The sequence below is a fragment of the Schistocerca cancellata genome, chromosome 5 (genome assembly GCF_023864275.1).
Source record: "Schistocerca cancellata isolate TAMUIC-IGC-003103 chromosome 5, iqSchCanc2.1, whole genome shotgun sequence".
NCBI classification, from domain to species: Eukaryota; Metazoa; Arthropoda; class Insecta; order Orthoptera; family Acrididae; genus Schistocerca; species Schistocerca cancellata.
The window spans coordinates 442,126,833-442,146,800 of NC_064630.1; the positions used below are offsets into that span (position 1 = coordinate 442,126,833).

General features: G+C 36.6%; 1 protein-coding gene across 9 annotated transcripts in view; it reads left to right on the plus strand.

Moving 5' to 3' along the window:
* LOC126188976 (glucose transporter type 1) overlaps positions 1-19,968 on the plus strand; it is a 1,320,264-nt gene that overhangs the window by 1,048,474 nt on the left and 251,822 nt on the right. For 8 of the 9 annotated variants that reach the window (XM_049930753.1, XM_049930752.1, XM_049930756.1 and 5 more), the window contains 2 exons: positions 1,779-2,085; positions 13,123-13,218. In XM_049930753.1, coding sequence (XP_049786710.1) covers positions 1,779-2,085; positions 13,123-13,218 — 403 coding nt within the window. The remainder of the gene's footprint in view (positions 1-1,778; positions 2,086-13,122; positions 13,219-19,968) is intronic. The other variant, XM_049930759.1, reaches the window with a different exon arrangement.

Below are 19,968 nucleotides of genomic sequence, written 5' to 3' on the forward strand. Positions count from 1 at the left end.
AAGGAGTTGCTGTTAAGAGGCCTCACAAGACCAACATGCCATTAGATGCACAGTTCCATCAGTGTGAAACAAAATCTCGTTGCTCGTGTAGACTAGGAGCTCTGTTTCACCTCATCTGTGTAGTCAAAACCTTTTGCATTACAAAAATTTCCTTTGTTTCATTTTTTGAACAATTGCAAGTTGTATTGTCATTCAGTTCAGATGGTGCTTTTCTCTTCCTGTTTTGCTTTCTACACAACTTTAAGTAATGCAAATACACACAATAATTTAGATTGTGTACCCCAACAGGATTCATATTTTGGCTATTGAGATAATATTAAATCTCAGTGGGGATCAGTAAATTTCCTTCTTTGTTAATGATGCCTCACTTAAGGAATTAGGAATATGTACTGAGAATATTAAGTAGGATATGGTGGGCTTTGTATGCTGCATATCGTGCAATTATCAAAGATAATATTTTCATACTCCAGCATTAGTTTATGCTATCACACATTGTACAAAGTGTTTTCTCCATTTATTTACAAATTATTTTGTTCAGTCATTATACTAAATATGTGGCTACCATGTTTGTTATTCATGCGCTGGAACATCGGTTGAAATACTTTGAATCATTAGCAAATACATGCAGTGGAACCATTTTTGAGATACAAGAAGTTGATTTTCCAGGAGCAATGGTTAGAAGAGGGCCACATATTAATGAGTGAAGATAAAAGGTGAAAACCAGTAAAAATGTGCTTTATTTATTTTGAAAGTGGTGTATTGTGGATGTGTTTAACCACCTTGTGTAATGGAATTTAATTCTTGCATACACATCATACAAAATTTTCTGCTCAATTTCCTCTATTTACATGTAGTTTATTTTGTATTTGTATTAGAAATGTCTTTGTTGTGGTTGCTTTCATTAATCCATTTTGTCATTTAGTTTGAATACTGTTTTACAAGTGGTCAGTATTTTGGAAGGTGCATCAACAACTCCAGAAAGACTGATGTGAAAATAATAGTGAAGTTGAATGCACTAGTTATTTGTAACATACTATTCAACCACATCGTTGGCAGTTCCTGCTATCTTCAAGCAGTTTGTTCCATCATTACAATAAATGTAGTCTCATTAAACTGCTGCATGCAACAACAAGAATAAAAAAATTAGGTACTATTACTCAGTAAACAGTACACAATTAAGATATTTTGCACTTAGTATTTACTAACATATATGTACCCTTCCTAGAAGAAAAATGTGGAGCATCCCCTTCCAAATTATTTTGTATGCAGTGTATTTGAATTCTGGGAATGAACGATTCCGTTTGCTTGCTAGAAATCTCTTAAACAAGAGAATTACTTTTAACTTACTTATCAACAGTTTCTTAGAACAAACAGTCTTCTATTTGAAAGATATTATGCCTAGAATATCTTTCTGCATCCACATTTCATTCAGTTATAAAGTATTATCTGATTTTTGAAGGTTCATTCATTCGGTGCAAAATATTGCATAACATTCTGTTATACATTATTGGAATGTGCTTTCTGTAAGCCTATAAAAACTGCAGCATTCACCTGAAATTGCTGGTCTAGCTGTCATTAATTAGACTGATTTATATTTCATTTGAATTTAATACACAGCATCTTTATTATGTATGAGGGACTGCATGAATGATTGGGCATTATCAGCAATTCAAAAAATAAAAATTAAGTATGTCATTCTCCTTCTCAAAATTTAATTTTAATTATCTACTGACACAAGTAGACAGAATTATTGTAACAGGAAATTGGGGGGGTGACAGTCTGCAGAAGCAGGTGAGCGTGATGAGCACAAACCTGAGCAACAAGCTGGATGAGCTGCAGGCGAGAGGAGACCGACAATTTGAAACGTCTGTAGCACTGTGCGAGATCCGGACCCAGCTACAAGAGCTCACAAAATCAGTCGAGTCGTGCCAGAGTGAAGTGAGTGAGGTGAAGCGTGATATGGTGGCCATCAAGCATGAGCTGGATACTGTCCAGCAAGTGAAAGAAGAGATTGAAGAACTGCGTGAATTTGTTGATCGACTGGGCGAGCAGAGTCATCGTCGTAAGCTTCGCCTTCTAGAACAGGTAGGTCACAAACACTGTACTTCATCTTTTCTGTTTATGGTTCTGTTTTCTTTTTACACATTGCAGGGTGACTGTTAGTTTTATAACTATGCACTGCCTAAATTTTGGTAACTTTTATGCTGCTATTTGTTTTTGTGGATTTAAAAGATGATGCGATGGTGATGGACATGACAGCATAGTTTACAATTCCGCTCATCTGATGCTTGTGTAACGTTCTGTTTCATTTCAACTTATTACCAGGCTAGTTTAGCAAGGTGATATTAATATATTTTCCTGATACCCTTCGTGCACATACTTTGCGGATCACTATATTCATTATCATAAGCAGTACATGGAGATTCAAAAAGCTCACTGGAAAAAAAGTTGACAATCCATTTTGTGGAAATCATTGTAACTAGTGTTCTAGTGATGCTGTGACAGGCAGTCTTACATAGGTTTACTGCAGGACTTAAACATTTCTGGCTGAGCTAGGTATTGAGCACTTACAAGATCATTACTTGGGTCACTTGAAGGTTATGACTAGATCAGTCATTTAAGTATATTGTGCAGAGGAGCACATTAATTCATCTATGCATCATCAACAAATATCAATATAATAATCAAAAGTACTGCACAATCTACCTTTCATTTTTTTCTTTCTTTCTTTGATTATTCATGGTAGAAATCCTTTCAGTTGTTGCATAATTTATTGACCTTGTATATTTCCTAGTGGTTTTATAGAAGTAGAACTACTTGCTTTTAAAGTTTTCTTTACAACAATTGATTCAGTAGTGACTAAGCATTAGAAGGAAACTTGTTAAATAAAGTATTTGCACAATTCTTAAGTTTGAAGATACTCACTACACAGACAGTCTTTTCTCCAAGGTAATCACACAAAGCAATTCCACTGTTGTACACTAGACATAACTCGCAGCAGTTTTCATAATCTGGATGTCAGTACCATCCATTGTATTCCTGTTAAGCAAAGTTGTCATTATCAGCGCCTAGAAAACCTTACATTTTCATATTACAAGTGTCATAATTGATTGGACTGCCCACAAATAGGTTAGAGAGCTTTTCCACTATAGTATGTTCCATAATAATGCTAAAACTTACAAATTTCGCATCAGGAATTTAAGTCTGCTGCTGCACCTGAAATACTATTTAAAGTAGGCATGAACAAACCCTTTTCCTGATGAACACCACACAGGCCTATTAACACAGTTAGTAGAAATTACAGTGAAATACAGGAAATCATATTTAACAAGATACACAAACACTGACTAAGTATAGAAAAGTTTTAAACTGTAGTTTCAAGCGCTTACTTTTATATGTGAACCTAACTAATATATTTGCCTTACCAACAGGTGGTAGTCATTGTACTACATTGAGCATCACATTGTACCACTTTTCAATAATACACTACATGCTTATTTGATAACATCTCTTAAACATATACTGACCAAACAGGCTCAAAAATGGTACTACTTACTCAGCAATATAGTGGAAATTAGAAACAGTTGAAGTCAATGAGTCTTGGATTTAAAACTAATGTAGTTCTGTAACAGGTTTGAAAATCCTCTGCAGGATATCCCAATCTGCAGCATATCACATTCTGTGTAACATTTACTCCCAAAACATTACATCATACGGACCTCTCTGTTCTTCATCAAGAAATTAAGGACTTCGGAGAAGTATTGTGATAAAATTATTTGGGGGGCATATGAGGAGGGAAAAATGTTACTACTCATGGAGCATTGAATTATGCAAATGTAGTAGTTAACATTTACAATTCATCACTTTTTGAAGTGCTATTAAGAGAAATCAGTATATATTTTATTCAATTACAAATGATTCCTTCAAAATGAAAGAGTTTGTGTCTCATTTAAATTTGTGTGATTAGTGGAAATGTGGTTTTTCATCGTGTTGTTTTCTTGATTGTTGCTATCATCTCTTGCTCTGAAAAACTGTATGGGCACTGACAAAGGACTACCTAGTCAATGTGGCAATGGCCACCACAGAAATGTGTCCCCTACTGCACACACTCCTGCCTGTTGCAGTGCATCTCTCTTCTCCTACAGCCAACCCAGCATGTTTCAGCCACTAATCTACATCCTCCAGTCCATTTTTTCAATGACACAGTGCACCTCTTCAGTCAGAGCAGTTTGCGACATGAAATCCACCACCTTACTCCTTTCCTCCAATGTGGTCAACCACATTCGGACTATCTTGTTTTGCAGCTACTAATTATTCCCTTCAGTAATAGTTTCTCTTCTAATGTTTTACTCCCTACTTTTGAATCTCTTTGTCTTTGAAATTATTTCTGTAACAATATCATGTTCTTTCTTCACTGCTAATGAGAACATGGTGGTTTGAGATACTCTGTGTGCCTAGGAAAAGCTTCTAAGAACCTATTAGCTCAAGATTAACACGAAGAAAGGAATTCTCATGGATCCCATTTTTCAAGTTATTATGTTTGTTGATTAATAACTTTGGTAAATATTCATTGTATCAGACTTACATGCAGTGTTCTGCTATGACAGGTCACCCTGTAATTTGATTTTGTCATGACTAATGTAAGAACATTTAAAACAGATATTGAAACTTCCTGGCAGATTAAAACTGTGTGCCGGAATGGAACTCGAACCTGGGAACTTTGCGTTTTGCAGGAAACTGTTGTACCAACTGAGTTATCAAAGCACAACCCATGACCTGCCCTCACAGCTTTATAGGGAATTGTTTCTAGGTATAGTTTCTGTATTTGAGCCTTGAAGAAGCTGGTAAACCTTTCTGACATACTAAATTGTATCTTGAATGTAGATTCTACTTTTGCAAAAAGCACAGTGCGAAATGAGCCATTACCTCATGTATCCAATACTATACTAAATTTCTCAAAATGTTCTCCTACTAATTACAGACCAGCATATGGAGAACAATAGATGTGAAGAAAAAGTCACTAGATGTATGCTACCTAAATCTTGCCAAAAATGCTAAAAATCTATATTTCAATTTGAGTCTTCTTCACATTTTTAATCTGTTAGGAAGGTTCATTCTTGCACCAACTGCAAAGTTGAAGTGTCTGAAAAGCTGATAATGTTTACATATTAATTTTATGTTACGTGGATCTTATATGTTTGTGTATATATTGAATGAAATGAGGTAGCTTGATGATAATTTAAACAGAATTAATATATATGTATAAATATTTCTGATCATTTAATTGTAGACTAATATTAAATCATAGAAGTACTCCTGACAGAAACTGCATGTATCTCATCTTGAGACATATTGCATCAGATCAGTTACAGTAAGAAGGGACATGAAATCTAAGAATTAAATACTTTCATTTCGCTGTCTTTGTGTTTCTGTGTTTTCTATCAGTTTTTTAAGTTGAGGCAGATGTGTTTTTCACAACTATTTAACATTTGCACTTTTGTAATACTCTAAAGCAACTGGATAGGTAATAAAGCTAGCCTAAATTCATTTTGTAATCTAGTTTCAGCCAGATGAGCTGCAATGTTTCAGGAGTAACGGATGTGTTTATGTGAGTGGCTCATGCATAATTTTTCCACTGTAAAACTTCACTGAGTACACTGTATAATTGTATATTGTTATGTTCTGTGTACCATAACATGAGCTTTGTCACTTCACTGCACTTGCTTAAGTCCCTCAACTGACATTATTTTTGGGACTTGAAGCATAACTGTATTCATTCACTGTTATCTCATTCCATTCAATAAATATGCAGATATGAAACTTTGTGATAACTGCTCACCTTTGTCTAAGTTTCTCATTTGATTTTTTCCCAATGTTTGCAATAGATTAGAAAACCATATTTTTATTCAAAATTCATTTTAGTGTAAAGTCTTCAGATAAGCAAACATGTCTGTCACAGAAAAATGGGTGATTAATTATCATCCATAATTTGCCAAAAGAGAAGACATCTCTGTTCCCTGATAGTTTAAGGGCATCAGTAAATCCATGTAGTAGGCTATACATCTACGTATAGACATAAATTAAAAAAGCAAAATTTGTATTCAGCATTAACATTACATACAGTGAATTTGGGAGTAACAAACTTCATCTTGAATAAGATGTGCATGTAGTATAATGTTGAATTAAAAGTTTGATTTAAAGTTTGAATCAGCTGAATTTATAAAGAATGCAGAATGAACTATTGGTTGATTGGCTTGTGGAATGAAAAGTTTTATGTTGTAACTGGCAGTACTATTATTATTATTATTTGTTACTTATTTTCCAGAATGGCAACATAATGATTTTTGAGAAACCAAAATATTGAAAATACTTTATTTTACTACATTACAATAATGCATCAGTTCTTTTATGTTCCCTTATATCTTAAAATATTAGTAAACTAGTACTGTTTTTTCTTTTTTATTTAGTTTCTTTTTAATCAGTAAATCACAGTGTCAAGTACAATGGAAAAATTACTTTTACTCCCAGCAATAGATCTTATAAGAATTGTGAACACATCTTTTTTCTTAAGGCTGAATTTACTCCAGTAGATGAAGTATCACTTAAGCAGTGTACGAGATGCACAGAAGATATATCTTCCTGTATTTCTTTAATGAATAAGAATTTATGCAACTTTAAACAGGCCACTATCTGATGTCAATAATCTGGCAAAGTCCAAACCTCTTAAAGCCAGCATTGGAGTTGAGCAGATTTTAAATTTCTGAGTACAGATATTCTTGTACGATATAAGAGTAATGGCTAATGACCTATTCTTTCACTTAACTTATCTGTGTACTGCTGACACCTCAATTTGTTATCCAGCTGGATGCCTGGGAACTGTACATATGAAGTCTCATCCTCTGTGTTCCCATTGAACTGTTCGTGTGGTACTTGATAATCAGTTTTATTTTTCTAGACTCGCGTCTTTGTAAGATTAAGGGTTACGCTGTTTCCTGTGAGCTAGTTCCAATCCTGTTCAATTGTTCTTGTGGCAGTATCTGGTATGGATATGTTTTGGCCCTTAGTATACTAATGTCATTAAATATCCTTGGTAAATCATTTATGTAGGCAAAAAACAGGAGCAGGCTAAGCACCAAGCCATATGAGACACCACACTAAATGTTTCAGCACTGTGAAGTTAGTCTTATTTCTGTTCCCTCATTTCATAATGTGACCATCTGTTTCTAGAACAAGACTCTCTTCATGTGAGGGAAATGCCTTTAATACCATACTATTTTAGTTTCTCCAGCATAATTTTATGATTTGCACAAACAAAGACCTGGGAAAGGTCACAGAAAATGCCATAATGATAATTTTCTTCTTTTGTTCTACCAGAAGTGAATTCGTGAGAACATGTATTGCTTTTTCAGTAGAAAAGCCTCAATATAAAGCCAAAGTAAGACAATTGTTAAAAGATGATTCAAAGCTACCTTTTCAAAAAAAAAATCAGAACACAGGAAGGAGGGAAGACCTCTATAATTAGAGGTAACTTCTTGTGACTTTTCCAATAGTTTAACAAAACTGTTGCTGGCAGTGACTTTGTTGATCAGTCCAATGGATCTGTATTTAAATATTTATTTTTTATCTGTGTTTCTCTCTGGTACTGTCAAGAATTCCAGTCATTTGAATTTATCATAATCTGTATGACTGTCATTGGGAGGATGAATATCAAGTTCTCATTTCATTTTTATAATGTGGTGAAGAATTTGGCAGTAGTATATGTAATGGTATTTTGTATTGGTGAGAGCTAGTCTTCTGCATTAAATAAAGCTCTCTCTTCTTCCTGGCACAGGCTGCTTTTATCTTAAGCCTTTTTAATGCCATTTCACTACCGTGCTGAAATAGATTTTTTTTTTTTTTTTTTTTTTTTTTTTTTTTTTTTTTTTTTTTTTTTTTTTTTTTTTTTTTTTTTTTTTTCTGATCTCGCACATATTGGTTGAAAGACAGTCGGATTTAGATAAATTGTCAATCATTGTTTTGCTAAGTCCTATTCTTGTTGGAAATATTGCTGTGAGCAACAAACCAAAGATAGGCATTTAAATGCCCTGTGTTAATACTGCCCAGAATTAAATCAATATTGAACTCTCCAGGTACAACAGCTTCCCAATCTTATGGACAACCTCTGAAATTTCTTAAGGAAGTTTAAAACATTTCCTGTTGGGGCTGTACACATTAGAACCCATATGCAGTTCTTGTATGGAAATGTGGCCTAGGAATTTTAAGTTTTTGTTTATATAGCCGGTCTCCCTTTCCTTATTTACATATGCAGTAATTAATAATGTGGTAGTAACTTGGAACCATCAAAGTGCATGTTTTCAATTACTGTGACATCCAAATGATATGTTCAGCATAGAATATTTGTAAAAATATCTTTAGATCTTTCAGTTTCTTGTAATGATATGAGAAGCTGATCTTTCTCATTTGAAAAGCTTCTTGTATTTTCTTGAAAAAGCTCAATTTATGATGATTGTTGCCCTTTGTGTTGTCTAAGGTGCTGTTCTTGTTTCTCCATTTATTCCCAAAATTGTGTGTCTATATATACTAGCTGCACTGTCTTGAATAACTTTACCTTAAAAAAGACCCAATGGAAATAGTAGGGTTTGGAGAAAAATCTTCTGGTTATACTGAATGCTTGTGTAGATTACCCATACAAGCAACTTCTTACAGGGAACATTTAGATGTAGACTATGACATGTATGGTGCACCTATGTGAGGGACAATGCATCAGTCAGATACATGTGCGATTTCATCACTGTACTGACTCACTCCTGAAGCTCTGTACTTACACAATCTGTTTACTAGAGGACTGTTCCCAGCAGTGTGCCTGATGTCCTCCTCAGTAGTATAGTTCAGGTTACAGTTCAGACTGTTTCCAGCATCTGCCAGTAATAACTACAAAATCTTAGTTACCAACTCTTTTCTTCTGTGTAAATCTTGTAATTGATATGAGTATTCAAATGATAAATTTCCAAAGCATTTTTTATTTGATGATAAACTGAAACTGTTAAGGGAATCTTACTTGTTCCTCCTCCTCATTTTCACTCCTACAATTCATTTGCACTATTAAGCTGAGAGAGAGAGAGAGAGAGAGAGAGAGAGAGAGAGAGAGAGAGAGAGAGAGAGAGAGAGAGAGAGAGAGAGAGAGCGCAGTTATGCAAATTGGTCACAAATTGATATTCATATGGGTATCAGTGGACAATGCAAAACTGTAAACTTTAGTAGCTGATGGATGAATTTGTGGCATTACAGCATAATTTTACCACACAGCTTACAAGGATAGTAAACAGGGGAGATGTCATTACCAGGGCATAAAGTCTTTGCAAATTTCATTCTGTGTACTCAGTTAGATAGTATGTGTGCCTTGCAGACAGGTGCATGGAAAATATATGCGGATTTCACCATCTGAGAGAGGATGTGTTGTTGGGCTCAAAGAAGCCTGTTGGAGTAATTGGTGAATTGCTCGACATTGAGTAGGACCAATGCTACTGTTCAACAGTGTTGTCAGGAATAGGTGAACCATGGCTGAACACAATGTCAAAAAGGAAACGATTGACATAGAGAGACAGCAGAATGTGAGGATCGGCCAGTCATCAGTGGGGCACTCAGAGCCCCAGATTCATCATAATCATCATCAATCCAACATGCAGCTGATGCAGCAGTGACCGCAAGTACCATTAATAAGTGGCTCACAGATAGGGGGTGGAGCTCTTGGTGCCCCTTACATCACCTACCATTGGCCTCTGTACACCAACAAGCCTGTTTGCAGTGGTGTTGGTCACATTTGGTTTTGAATCTCATTGTCTGGAGTAGAACTGTCTTCAGTGATGAGTCCTGCTTCAAACTGAATCCCAATGACCAGCGAAGACTTGTCTAGAGACACCCGAGACAGCATTGGGCTACAAACACGACTGTCGCCTACTATGTGGCCCGACAAGCAAGAGTGATGATCTAGGGTGAAATTTAGTTTCATACCATGACCCATTTGGTTGTCATCTGCAGCATCTTTACAGCACAGTAGTATGCCAAAGATATTCTACACACTATTTTGTTGTCCTTCATAGCAAGCCATCCTGGGCTTACATTTCTGCAAGATAATTCCCACCTCCACACAGTGAGAGTTTCTGCTGCTTGTCTTCTTGCTTGCCAAACCATACATTGATTAGCAAAGTTGCTGAATCTCTTCCTACCTGAGAATGTTTGGAACATTATGGGCAGGGCCCTCGAGTATGTTCGGGATTTGATGATCTAACATGCCATTTGGACAGAATTTGGCTTAGTATTCCTCTGGAGGGTATCCAACAACTTTATCAATTAGTGCCAAGCAGAATAACTGCTTGCATATGAGCCAGTGGTTTACCAGGCCTTTATTGACTTTCTCAATTTCTGAAGCTTTTTCTTCTTGAATAATTCGTCCAGTTTTTTCTGAAATTGCAATAATTTGTTTGTCTGTGCAGGTATATCACATCCATTGATTTCTATATCACTTGGATAATTCCTTTGTGATGTGTTGTTCTCTCTCCGCCCCCCCCCCCCCCCCCCTCATGCACACACTCATGTGTATTTATATTTACTTTCCCCCTACTATTTAAAAAATGTGTTCTACAAAAACTACAGGTACATTGCAAATAGTTTTTTTTACGAATGTATGTTATCCTTTTCCCCCTAAAACAGCTGCAATCTTTACTTTAGAAGCAATGAAATAAAATTTTGAAGGAATTTTTCTATTGATGCAAACCTTTGAACAAAAGCTATAAGCAGGAAAACGGTCAGCTTTCATGTTGCAAGAAGACTGATAAAATTTTATACCCAGAATAATGTAAATATGTACTTCTGCTTTTAATTTCTGTTGTGCATAAGTATGAGTGCATATATGTTAATAGTATGATATTTTTGGTTGTCATCCTCTAAGTTTATTATATTTTTTGCACCCCTACACAGATTTTGCATGATTATTATTTTATTTTTCAGTTGTCCTGCATTAATCTGCATGTGCTTGCTTGCTTTCTTGCTTGAATATTTCAATGTGGCTCCAGAAGCATGTCATGTTGGACCAAGGCACTGAATGAAATTGCTGCAAGATGTAGAACATTCAAAAGAAGCTGATTCATGTGTATGAAGAACTGAAGAGGAAGATATACATGAATTTAGCAAAACAGCACTTTATTGTGAAAACTTTAATTGTGGTCTAAATATCACTTTATTGTATTGTAAAACATAAAAATCCTGTAACTTTTATGGTTCAAGATTTATACCATGAAATTGTCAATTACATGACTGGGACTCTCTGACTTTGGTGAAAGTATTAGTCCTAGAGAGAATGGGAATTGTTTCTTTCTTCTATTAAAAAACTGGAAAAAAGATGAGGCTGGGAGGGAGGGTGATAAAAAGAAGCCTAAGAAATAAATAATATGCTTCCTGATGACCAGCCAAGTTTTCAGTTTATAATATTTTATTTTTAACAATGGCATTGATACTCTGCAAGTTTCCTACTGAATTGTTATAGTACATAACTGAATGTGTGTGTTATACAAATAGCAATCTTTGGCTGTGTCTTTCCCAATTTGGTCCAGTTTGATGAACTGTCATCATTAATCACGTTATTTGACATGGTCAAATTTGGAGATAAGTGATCTGTTGTGTTAAAGCTGTGGATTCAAGAAAACCTGTAATAGTCAGTATTGCAAATTATGTAATTTTAGTGATTACTAGTCTCAGCTTATCTACAAGCCATCTTCAGATCCCTTTTTCTTTTTTTTTTTAATATTAAAAAAATATGTTGGGTAGTGTACAACTGCCAGACAGCATGACATATTCTCACAATTTGTGTATGAAGGATTGTTTTTTATGCAATCCAATGGAACAGTGATGTAAATTATTCTAGAATAAGAGGCCATCAAACATAATGCACACAGACAAAATCCGACAGTTTATGTATCCATACACAGTGATCATGCTTGCAGTACTATGCAAAATGAGATGCCTGTTTCTCGCTGGAAACTAGCACTATGTAACCTCTTTAGGTGAACATTCTCATTCTACAGAGTCCATAGTCACTGTTTGTGACATTACTTTAGACTAATGTAATGTGGAAAGCATGATCGCAGTGTCCACATATGTATACTGTCTGATTCTGTCGGTGTTCATTACACATGGCGGACTGCTTATCCAGGGAAAATTTACATTATTCTTCCATTTGACTGTATAACAAACAATCCTGCTCACACAGATGATGATGCTGTGTCCTGCCGTTCGGCAGTTGTACACTAATTAGTGTATTTTGTTACAATCTGTAGATGCATTGTAGATAAGCCAAAACAAGTATCAGTAAAATTATATTTGTGATCTTGAAGTTTAAAAGTTTTTCTGAATCCACAGCTTTATCATCATTAATCATTGAGAATATTGATAACTCAAACTGTTTAAATAAAGTTATTTCATTTTGGACGTAGTTGTATGCTCAGTGTCACTTATTTCTTTCCACTGGATTTGGCTCTACAAATGATGTAACGTTTCCTGTACAATGTTTATTCTAATTACTGTTAATTTTTGCATTAGATTCACAAATTTATAACGAAAGTTTTGAAATCTTTGTGAATAAACTTCCAACTTCATATTTAATAGCAGAAAAGTGTAAGAAATACTCTTGTAAATAAATATTCGAAAAGAGTAACAAACATTGTAAGTTTTGCAGATCTTAAGTCTTTCATATCATATATGTTATTTCCAATAAAATGAGAAATTTTATTTGTTCTTTATTTTGTGTTTGTTTCTGTTAACCCTCAAGAAAATCTATGCAAATCTGTCCTTTTAAAATGGACGATGAAAAATTATACTTCAAATGATATATGCTAAGCACTGTGATTTTGTGATTGCAGACTTCTGTACAATATTGAATCACACAAAATATAAATGATAAATCATATGCTTACAAGGAAAATAATTACTCTTCATCTTACTCATACCAACACAGTTAATTACACAGTACAAAACTGGAAATTATTATGGAAAATATGTCTGTGATTTTATACTTCATTTGTTCTTCATGATAAATTCTAAAAAAAAATATTGTGTTGTGTATTCCAGGGACTGACATTCTTCCTGTCATATGCAATCCTTGCCGCAGTTTTGGGAATGCTGCAATTTGGCTACAACACGGGGGTTATCAATGCTCCACAGGGGGTAAGTTCCTTTAATGACCCAATATGACTTGTGTTTTGCCTGAGTTAATAATGTGAATATATTGTACCTTTGGTTTTTTCCCCTCTCAAAGCAGCAGGGTTGTGAGACTATAATTAGGTATTATTTAAACATTTATTAAAACTAAGTGACTTACCTTTAACAAAAGCAGAGAAGGAAAGTTGCTACTCACCATATAGCGGAGATGCTGTCATGATAGGCACAACAAAAAGATTCACACAGTTATAGCTTTTGGCCATTAAGGCCTTTGTCAGCAGTACATGCGCGCGCACACACACACACACACACACACACACACACACACACACGCACACACACGCAAATGCAACTTGCACACATGTCTGCAGTTTCAGAGAACTGAAACCACACTGCGAGCAGCAGCACCACTGCATGATGGGAGTGGCGACTGGGTGGGGGGAAAAGGGGGAGGCTGGGGCAGGGAGGGATAGTATGGTGGGAGTGGCAGACAGTGAAGTGTTGCAGTTTAGATGGAGCGCAGGAGAGAAGGTGCGAAGGGGGGAGGGGGTAAGTAGCGGAAAGGAGAGAAATAAAAAGAAATTAAAAGACTGGGTGTGGCGGTGAAATGACGGCTGTGTAGTGCTGGAATGGGAACAGGGAGGGGTCTGGATGGGAGAGGGCAGTGACTAATGAAGGTTGAGGCCAGGAAGGTTATGGCAACGTAGGATGTATTGCAGGGAAAGTTCCCACCTGCGCAATTCAGAAAAGCTGGTGTTGGTGGGAGGGATCCATATGGCACAGGCTGTGAAACAGTCATTGAATAAGGGATATCATGTTTAGCAGCATGTTCAGCAACAGGGTGGTCCACTTGTTTTTTGGACCCAGTTTGTCAGTGGCTGTTCATGCGGACAGACAGCTTGTTGGTTGTCATGCCTACATAGAATGTAGCTCAGTGGTTGCAGCTTAGCTTGTAAATCACATGACTGGTTTCACAGGTAGCCCTGCCTTTGATGGGATAGGTGATGTTAGTGACTGGACTGGATTAGGTGGTGGTAGGAGGATGTATGGGACAGGTCTTGCATCTAGGTCTATTACAAGAGTATGATCCATGAGGTAATGGATTGGGAGCAAAGGTTGTGTAAGGATGGACGAGTATATTGTGTAGGTTCGGTGGACAGCGGAATACCACAGTAGAAGGGGTGGGAAGGATAGTGGTCAGGACATTCCTCATTTCAGGGTATGATGAGAGGTATCAAAATCCTGACGGAGAATGTAATTCAGTTGTTCCAGTCCCAGATGGTACTGAGTTATGAGGGGAATGCTCCTCTGTGGCCAGACTGTGGGACTTCGGCAGGTGGTGGGAGACTGGAAGGATAAGGCATGGGAGATTTGCTTTTGTACAAGGATGGGAGGATAATTACGGTCACTGGAGGCTTCAGTGAGACCCTCAGTATATTTAGAAAGGGACTGCTCATCCCTGCAGATGCGACCAACACGGGTGGCTACACTGTAAGGAGGGGACTTCTTGTTATGGAATGGGTGGCAGCTGTCGAAGTGGAGGTATTGCTGATGGTTAGTAGGTTTAATATGGATAGAGGTACTGATGTAGCCATCTCTGACGTGGAGGTCAACATCTAGGAAGGTAGCTTGTTGGGTTGAGTAGAGCCCCCTCCCCCCTCCGCACCTTCTCTCCTGCCCTCCATCTAAACTGCAACACTTCACTGCCCACCACTCCCACCATACTATCCCTCCCTCTCCCCAAACCGGCCCCCTCCTTACCCCAACCCAGTCACCACTCCCATCATGCACTGGTGCTGCTGCTCGCAGTGTGGTTTCAGTTCTCTGAAACTGCAGACAGACGTGGGTGCAAGCTGTGCTTGTGTGTGTGTGTGTGTGTGTGTGTGTGTGTGTGTGTGTGTGTGTGTGTGTGTCTCCACTGCTGACAAAGGCCTTCATGGCCGAAAGCTATAATAGTGTGAATCTTTTTGTTGTGCCTATCGTGACTCAGCATCTCCACTCTATGATGAGTAGCAACTTTCCTTCTCTGGTATTATTGCATTCCATCCTGGATTTTCCATTGATTCACTTACCTTTAAAATATTTTTATGGGCTACTGAAATACCTTTGATGCACAATGTTTGAAATATTGGTTAAAATATGTCTTTACCTTCTCCTAAAATTTACTGCCTTGCCAAATCTGTGCAGCAGCACATGCAATTTTTTCATTGCTGCATCAGTTTGTGGCTCCCCTTATAACAGGTTTATGAGCTGATTCTTTCATTTCACAATTTTAAGGAAATCTTCTGAGTACGAGTATGAGTGTATCTTGACTATAGGAGGAAATCTCTAGGAAAAAAAAAACCTTCTCAGTTTGTTTTCAAATTTGGCTCTGCTATTTGTTAGGCTTTTCCCATCAGTGGATATGTGAATGGAAAAATTTTATTGCAATAGCACAAAAAGAATATGTGAGATATGAACCTGAGCTGAATATTTTAACTATTTAGAGTCTTAAAAAAATATGCAGTTTGCACCATATACATCCCTTACAGAGCTCTGTAGTGCAGTGAAAAACTTCTCTTTAAAAATTAATTTTTCCATAATGATATTCCATTAAACATTACACTCTGTAAATAGACAAGTGTTAACGTATTGACTTGTCTGTCCTGAATATTTGCAATGACATGAAGTGCAAATCTGTTTTTATAGTTAAAGTTGCCATCCATACAAACAAATAAAAATTTTGAAGATCTTATCCCACTGAACAGCTCCTGACTGTGTAGAGAAATAAAATTGATTATTGTAGAAGTTGGATGTTGCAGATCTTGAATACACAGTTTCCTAAAACTAAGAGAGAAACCATTTTTAAAAATCACTCAGAATTGTTTTAAAAATATTTTCACCTTCTCTTTACTGTATCTCCATAAAATACTTATGTCAATTGCAAAAAAAGTAATAATTCTACTTCTTGCTTCTTGTAAGATGTAATCAGCCACATTCAGGAGAAATATAATGTATCAAAGTGAACTTGGTGGAACTCCATTTACGATCTGTCATGTGAAAATTTGTAAGTCCAGCTAAGGGTGTGCCTCTGTATTTGTGGTGAGATGAACACTGCCTGTGAAAGAAAAGGATTCAGGTTGAATTGTTGGTGAGGCATGTAGTTTTAATTGGTCAGGAAATTTGAGCAAATGATGTTCTTGAACTAATTGAGATAACAAATTTTGTTAGAACTATAGCAAAATGGACAAGGTAACAGTACTTCTCTTTTTTTTTTTTTTTTAATCTAAAAACAGAATTCTGCTTCAGGAGACAAGAATAAACTGAAAGGAAGGATAAGATAGAATTAATTAGTTCATAGTTGAATATGAAATAAACTAAAAGATGGAATGGAAACTGATGACAAATAGTGTATCTATTCAGTATTGGAAGGACATTTTCTTAAGGAACAATCCTAGCATTTATCTTAAGGGGAAACCATGAGAAACCTATTAACTCATGACCAGATGAAACTTTGAGACTACTTCTCCAGAATATAAGTCCTGTGTCTTAACCTCTACATTCCTTCACTCACTGTTGATCCGTAGAGATCACAGATAATGGTTTCAAAACAGCATGAAAATCAATTTGCCAATTTCTGCGCACAATGTAAAAGTCTGAAGGGGAAAATGGAATTTGATTCCTTTCTCCATTTTTTGTGGAATCATGTGAATTTGAATAACCTTTAGATATATACTTCAGGAGTCCTGTTGTCACTGTTCACATATTGGTAGATGATTACATTTTTTCACACAAATTTTTACACTATTAAGTAGCGGCACCTGACAGTGCTGTAGTTATAAACTGACCAAATAATATAAAATATTATAATAGTGAAAAACAAGACACTGGTGCAGTATTCTAGAATATTGTAGAATGGAACACCAGTTTTGTGTTGTTTTTTTTTCAATTTTTTTTTTTTTTTTTTTTTTTTTTTTTTTCATAATGTATAAAATGTTCTACCAAGAAACAGGGGAACAGTCAATCAATGCACTAGAATATTTTATCAAGTATGTCACAGTGTTATCCACCTATGATTGCTCAGTGGTTAAATGACTCTGGTCACTGTGGTAGAGGGGAGCATTTGCTACTGCTATTCTAAATGTCTGGTTTGAGCTCGCAACATAGTCCCTGAATGAATATCATTATGTATACTGGCTGAATTCTTCTGATGTAAGCACATCTTTATATCAACAGTTTTTGAATTTTTGTTTTTTAAATATTTGTAAAAGTCCAGATTGAGGTTTGGGATAATACCCTGTCCTTAGATTAAGAAACTGCTTATACAAATGGAAAAATCAGCAATAATAAACTGCAGAAAGTGGGGAAACTTTTGATTAAAGACACAAAAAAGTGTATATGCAGAACATACATACAAGAAAATATCCCAGTGATGCTCACTTTGCCCGCATCTTGTGGTCGTGCGGTAGCGTTCTCGCTTCCCACGCCCGGGTTCCCGGGTTCGATTCCCGGCGGGGTCAGGGATTTTCTCTGCCTCGTGGTGGCTGGGTGTTGTGTGCTGTCCTTAGGTTGGTTAGGTTCTAGGGGACTGATGACCATAGATGTTAAGTCCCATAGTGCTCAGAGCCATTTGAACCATTTGATGCTCACTTTAAACAATTTAGGGAGCTAGGTTTATTGCACCTCCCCCATTAAATCTTACGAAGGAATTAACTTTTAACTTTTTAGGTTACGTGAAACTCTTAAGATACCCAGTAGAAATACCAGGATCATACGAGGCAATTATTCCAACAAACGGGCCAAAGAATCATGAGTCAGAATCGTAACTGCTGAAGTATTTGCTCCAAAGTCCCAGAGGTAATATCCTTCATAGAAAGCGGTTGCCCCCAACATCATACAAGGAAACAAGTCAGTTCAAACTTTTTTGTTTTTGTTGAGAAACTTCCGATGACTCGTGCAGTATTTATCAGAAAGATAAGTGGAAACATTAGGTCTAGCAGGGTTCAAAATTAATGTGACGGTGAGCTAACATAGAGAAGAATAAACAGTCAGTGGATGTTGGTTAATAATTGGATATTTCTGTTAACGAATAGATTCACACCTATCAGTCACAGCCATTCAAAGAAAGTGTAAACAAACAGCAGAGAAATAGCCCAAGTGTACAGTAATAACAGATGGTGACTTCCACCTGCTCCATATCATCTGTGGGAACTAGAAATACACTTTTGGTAGTAAGGACAAACAGCCTTGAAAGTGGTACTGAGTACATTGACAACTGCTGCAAACAACTGGTCTGACAACTCGCAAATAGAAGAAATATTTTAGCCTCTTGGCTACAATAGGGTGTATACGGGATAAACCCGGGAATTTTTTCATCCGGGAGAAAACTGGGAAAAACTTGGGATATTTTTAGAATTCCGGAAATTTTTCATTGTTTTAGTTTTCAGTTAAATTTTTGTATTTTTGACTGGTAAGAACTGATACACTGTGTCCCGTTACTGCAGAATAATACTTCCAACAATAAAATATAAACGAGAGAAAAAACGAAAATAACTTAAATTTGATTTAATTAAATTGCAAAGGAAATGCGCCATATACAACAACGACACACAGTGCTCATGCAAGCATCTGCCAATTGAAAATGTGTCAAAGGCTTTAGGAAGACTATGCAGTGCTTCATAACAACTAATTGCCTCCAATGAGTGTGAATTCGCAACTGTTTACATTCGATTTGCTTTAGCAGTTACGCGCGGGCTCATGCGCATGCGCAGTTGAGTCACGTTTAAGCAGTAGATTCTCCCACTTCTAGCAATAGGAATGTGGCTGTTGGCTGTGCAAGCAGTTGCAGCTAGATGCTACCGGAAAATGGGGGCGCCAAATACATATTCTTGAGGGGGAACAAGTTGTTTCACAAAGCATCTAGCATCCAATGCACTTTCGCCTATCGATTATTCATATCACTTTGAAACGCTTCCTTGTGGGTTATTGAACATTTTTGAACACATTTTAAGTTAATTTCTGAATGAATCATAAGTTGACTTTTGAATGCATGCATAGTGTACGTGATGTCTCTGTCAGGAGAATCCTCATCGCATCTAGAAATAAACTTTCCGCAGACAAAAGGGGACAGGGTTATACGAGCTGAAGGAGTAAAGCCGAACGGATGAATGCCAATCGCTGTCTGATTATGTGGCTGAGTGGGTTTGCGAATGATCAGCGTTGTTATAATTACATAGATTCAGACTACCAGAGAGGAAATAAACGACTGACAGGAATAACAGGTGATAAAGATTACGTATTATCTTCTCGGTGTATCTAAGAAAACGAAAGTTTGACAGAAACTTTTTGGCCAGATCGCTACACTAGTAAGGACCAGTAGTACAGTCGCCGGCTAGCAGCAGCGTAAGTTCTATTCTGGAAGTAACGCGGAAAACGTGTTGTTCGAACACGTAATAACGCCTAACCGGAAAATAATCGCGGGAGAACTAAACCTGTGATTCTGGCAGGGTTAGTGAAGTCAATCGGCGAACAAATTTTGACAGTGGCAGGAATAGCTACAGAATTGGTGATGACAAGATTGTTTGTTAGAACTAGGAAATGAGAAGTAACGGGGACATCACACAAATTATGGAAGAATAAGACGATTCCAAATTTTATAAAAATTCGATCTCATGCTTGAGAAGCTGGTCCATACGAATGAAATGTGAAACTATTTCCTAAAGTAAAGCTTTTTGCTTGTAGTAGGCCTAATAGGCATTTGATATTGGTACTTATTAG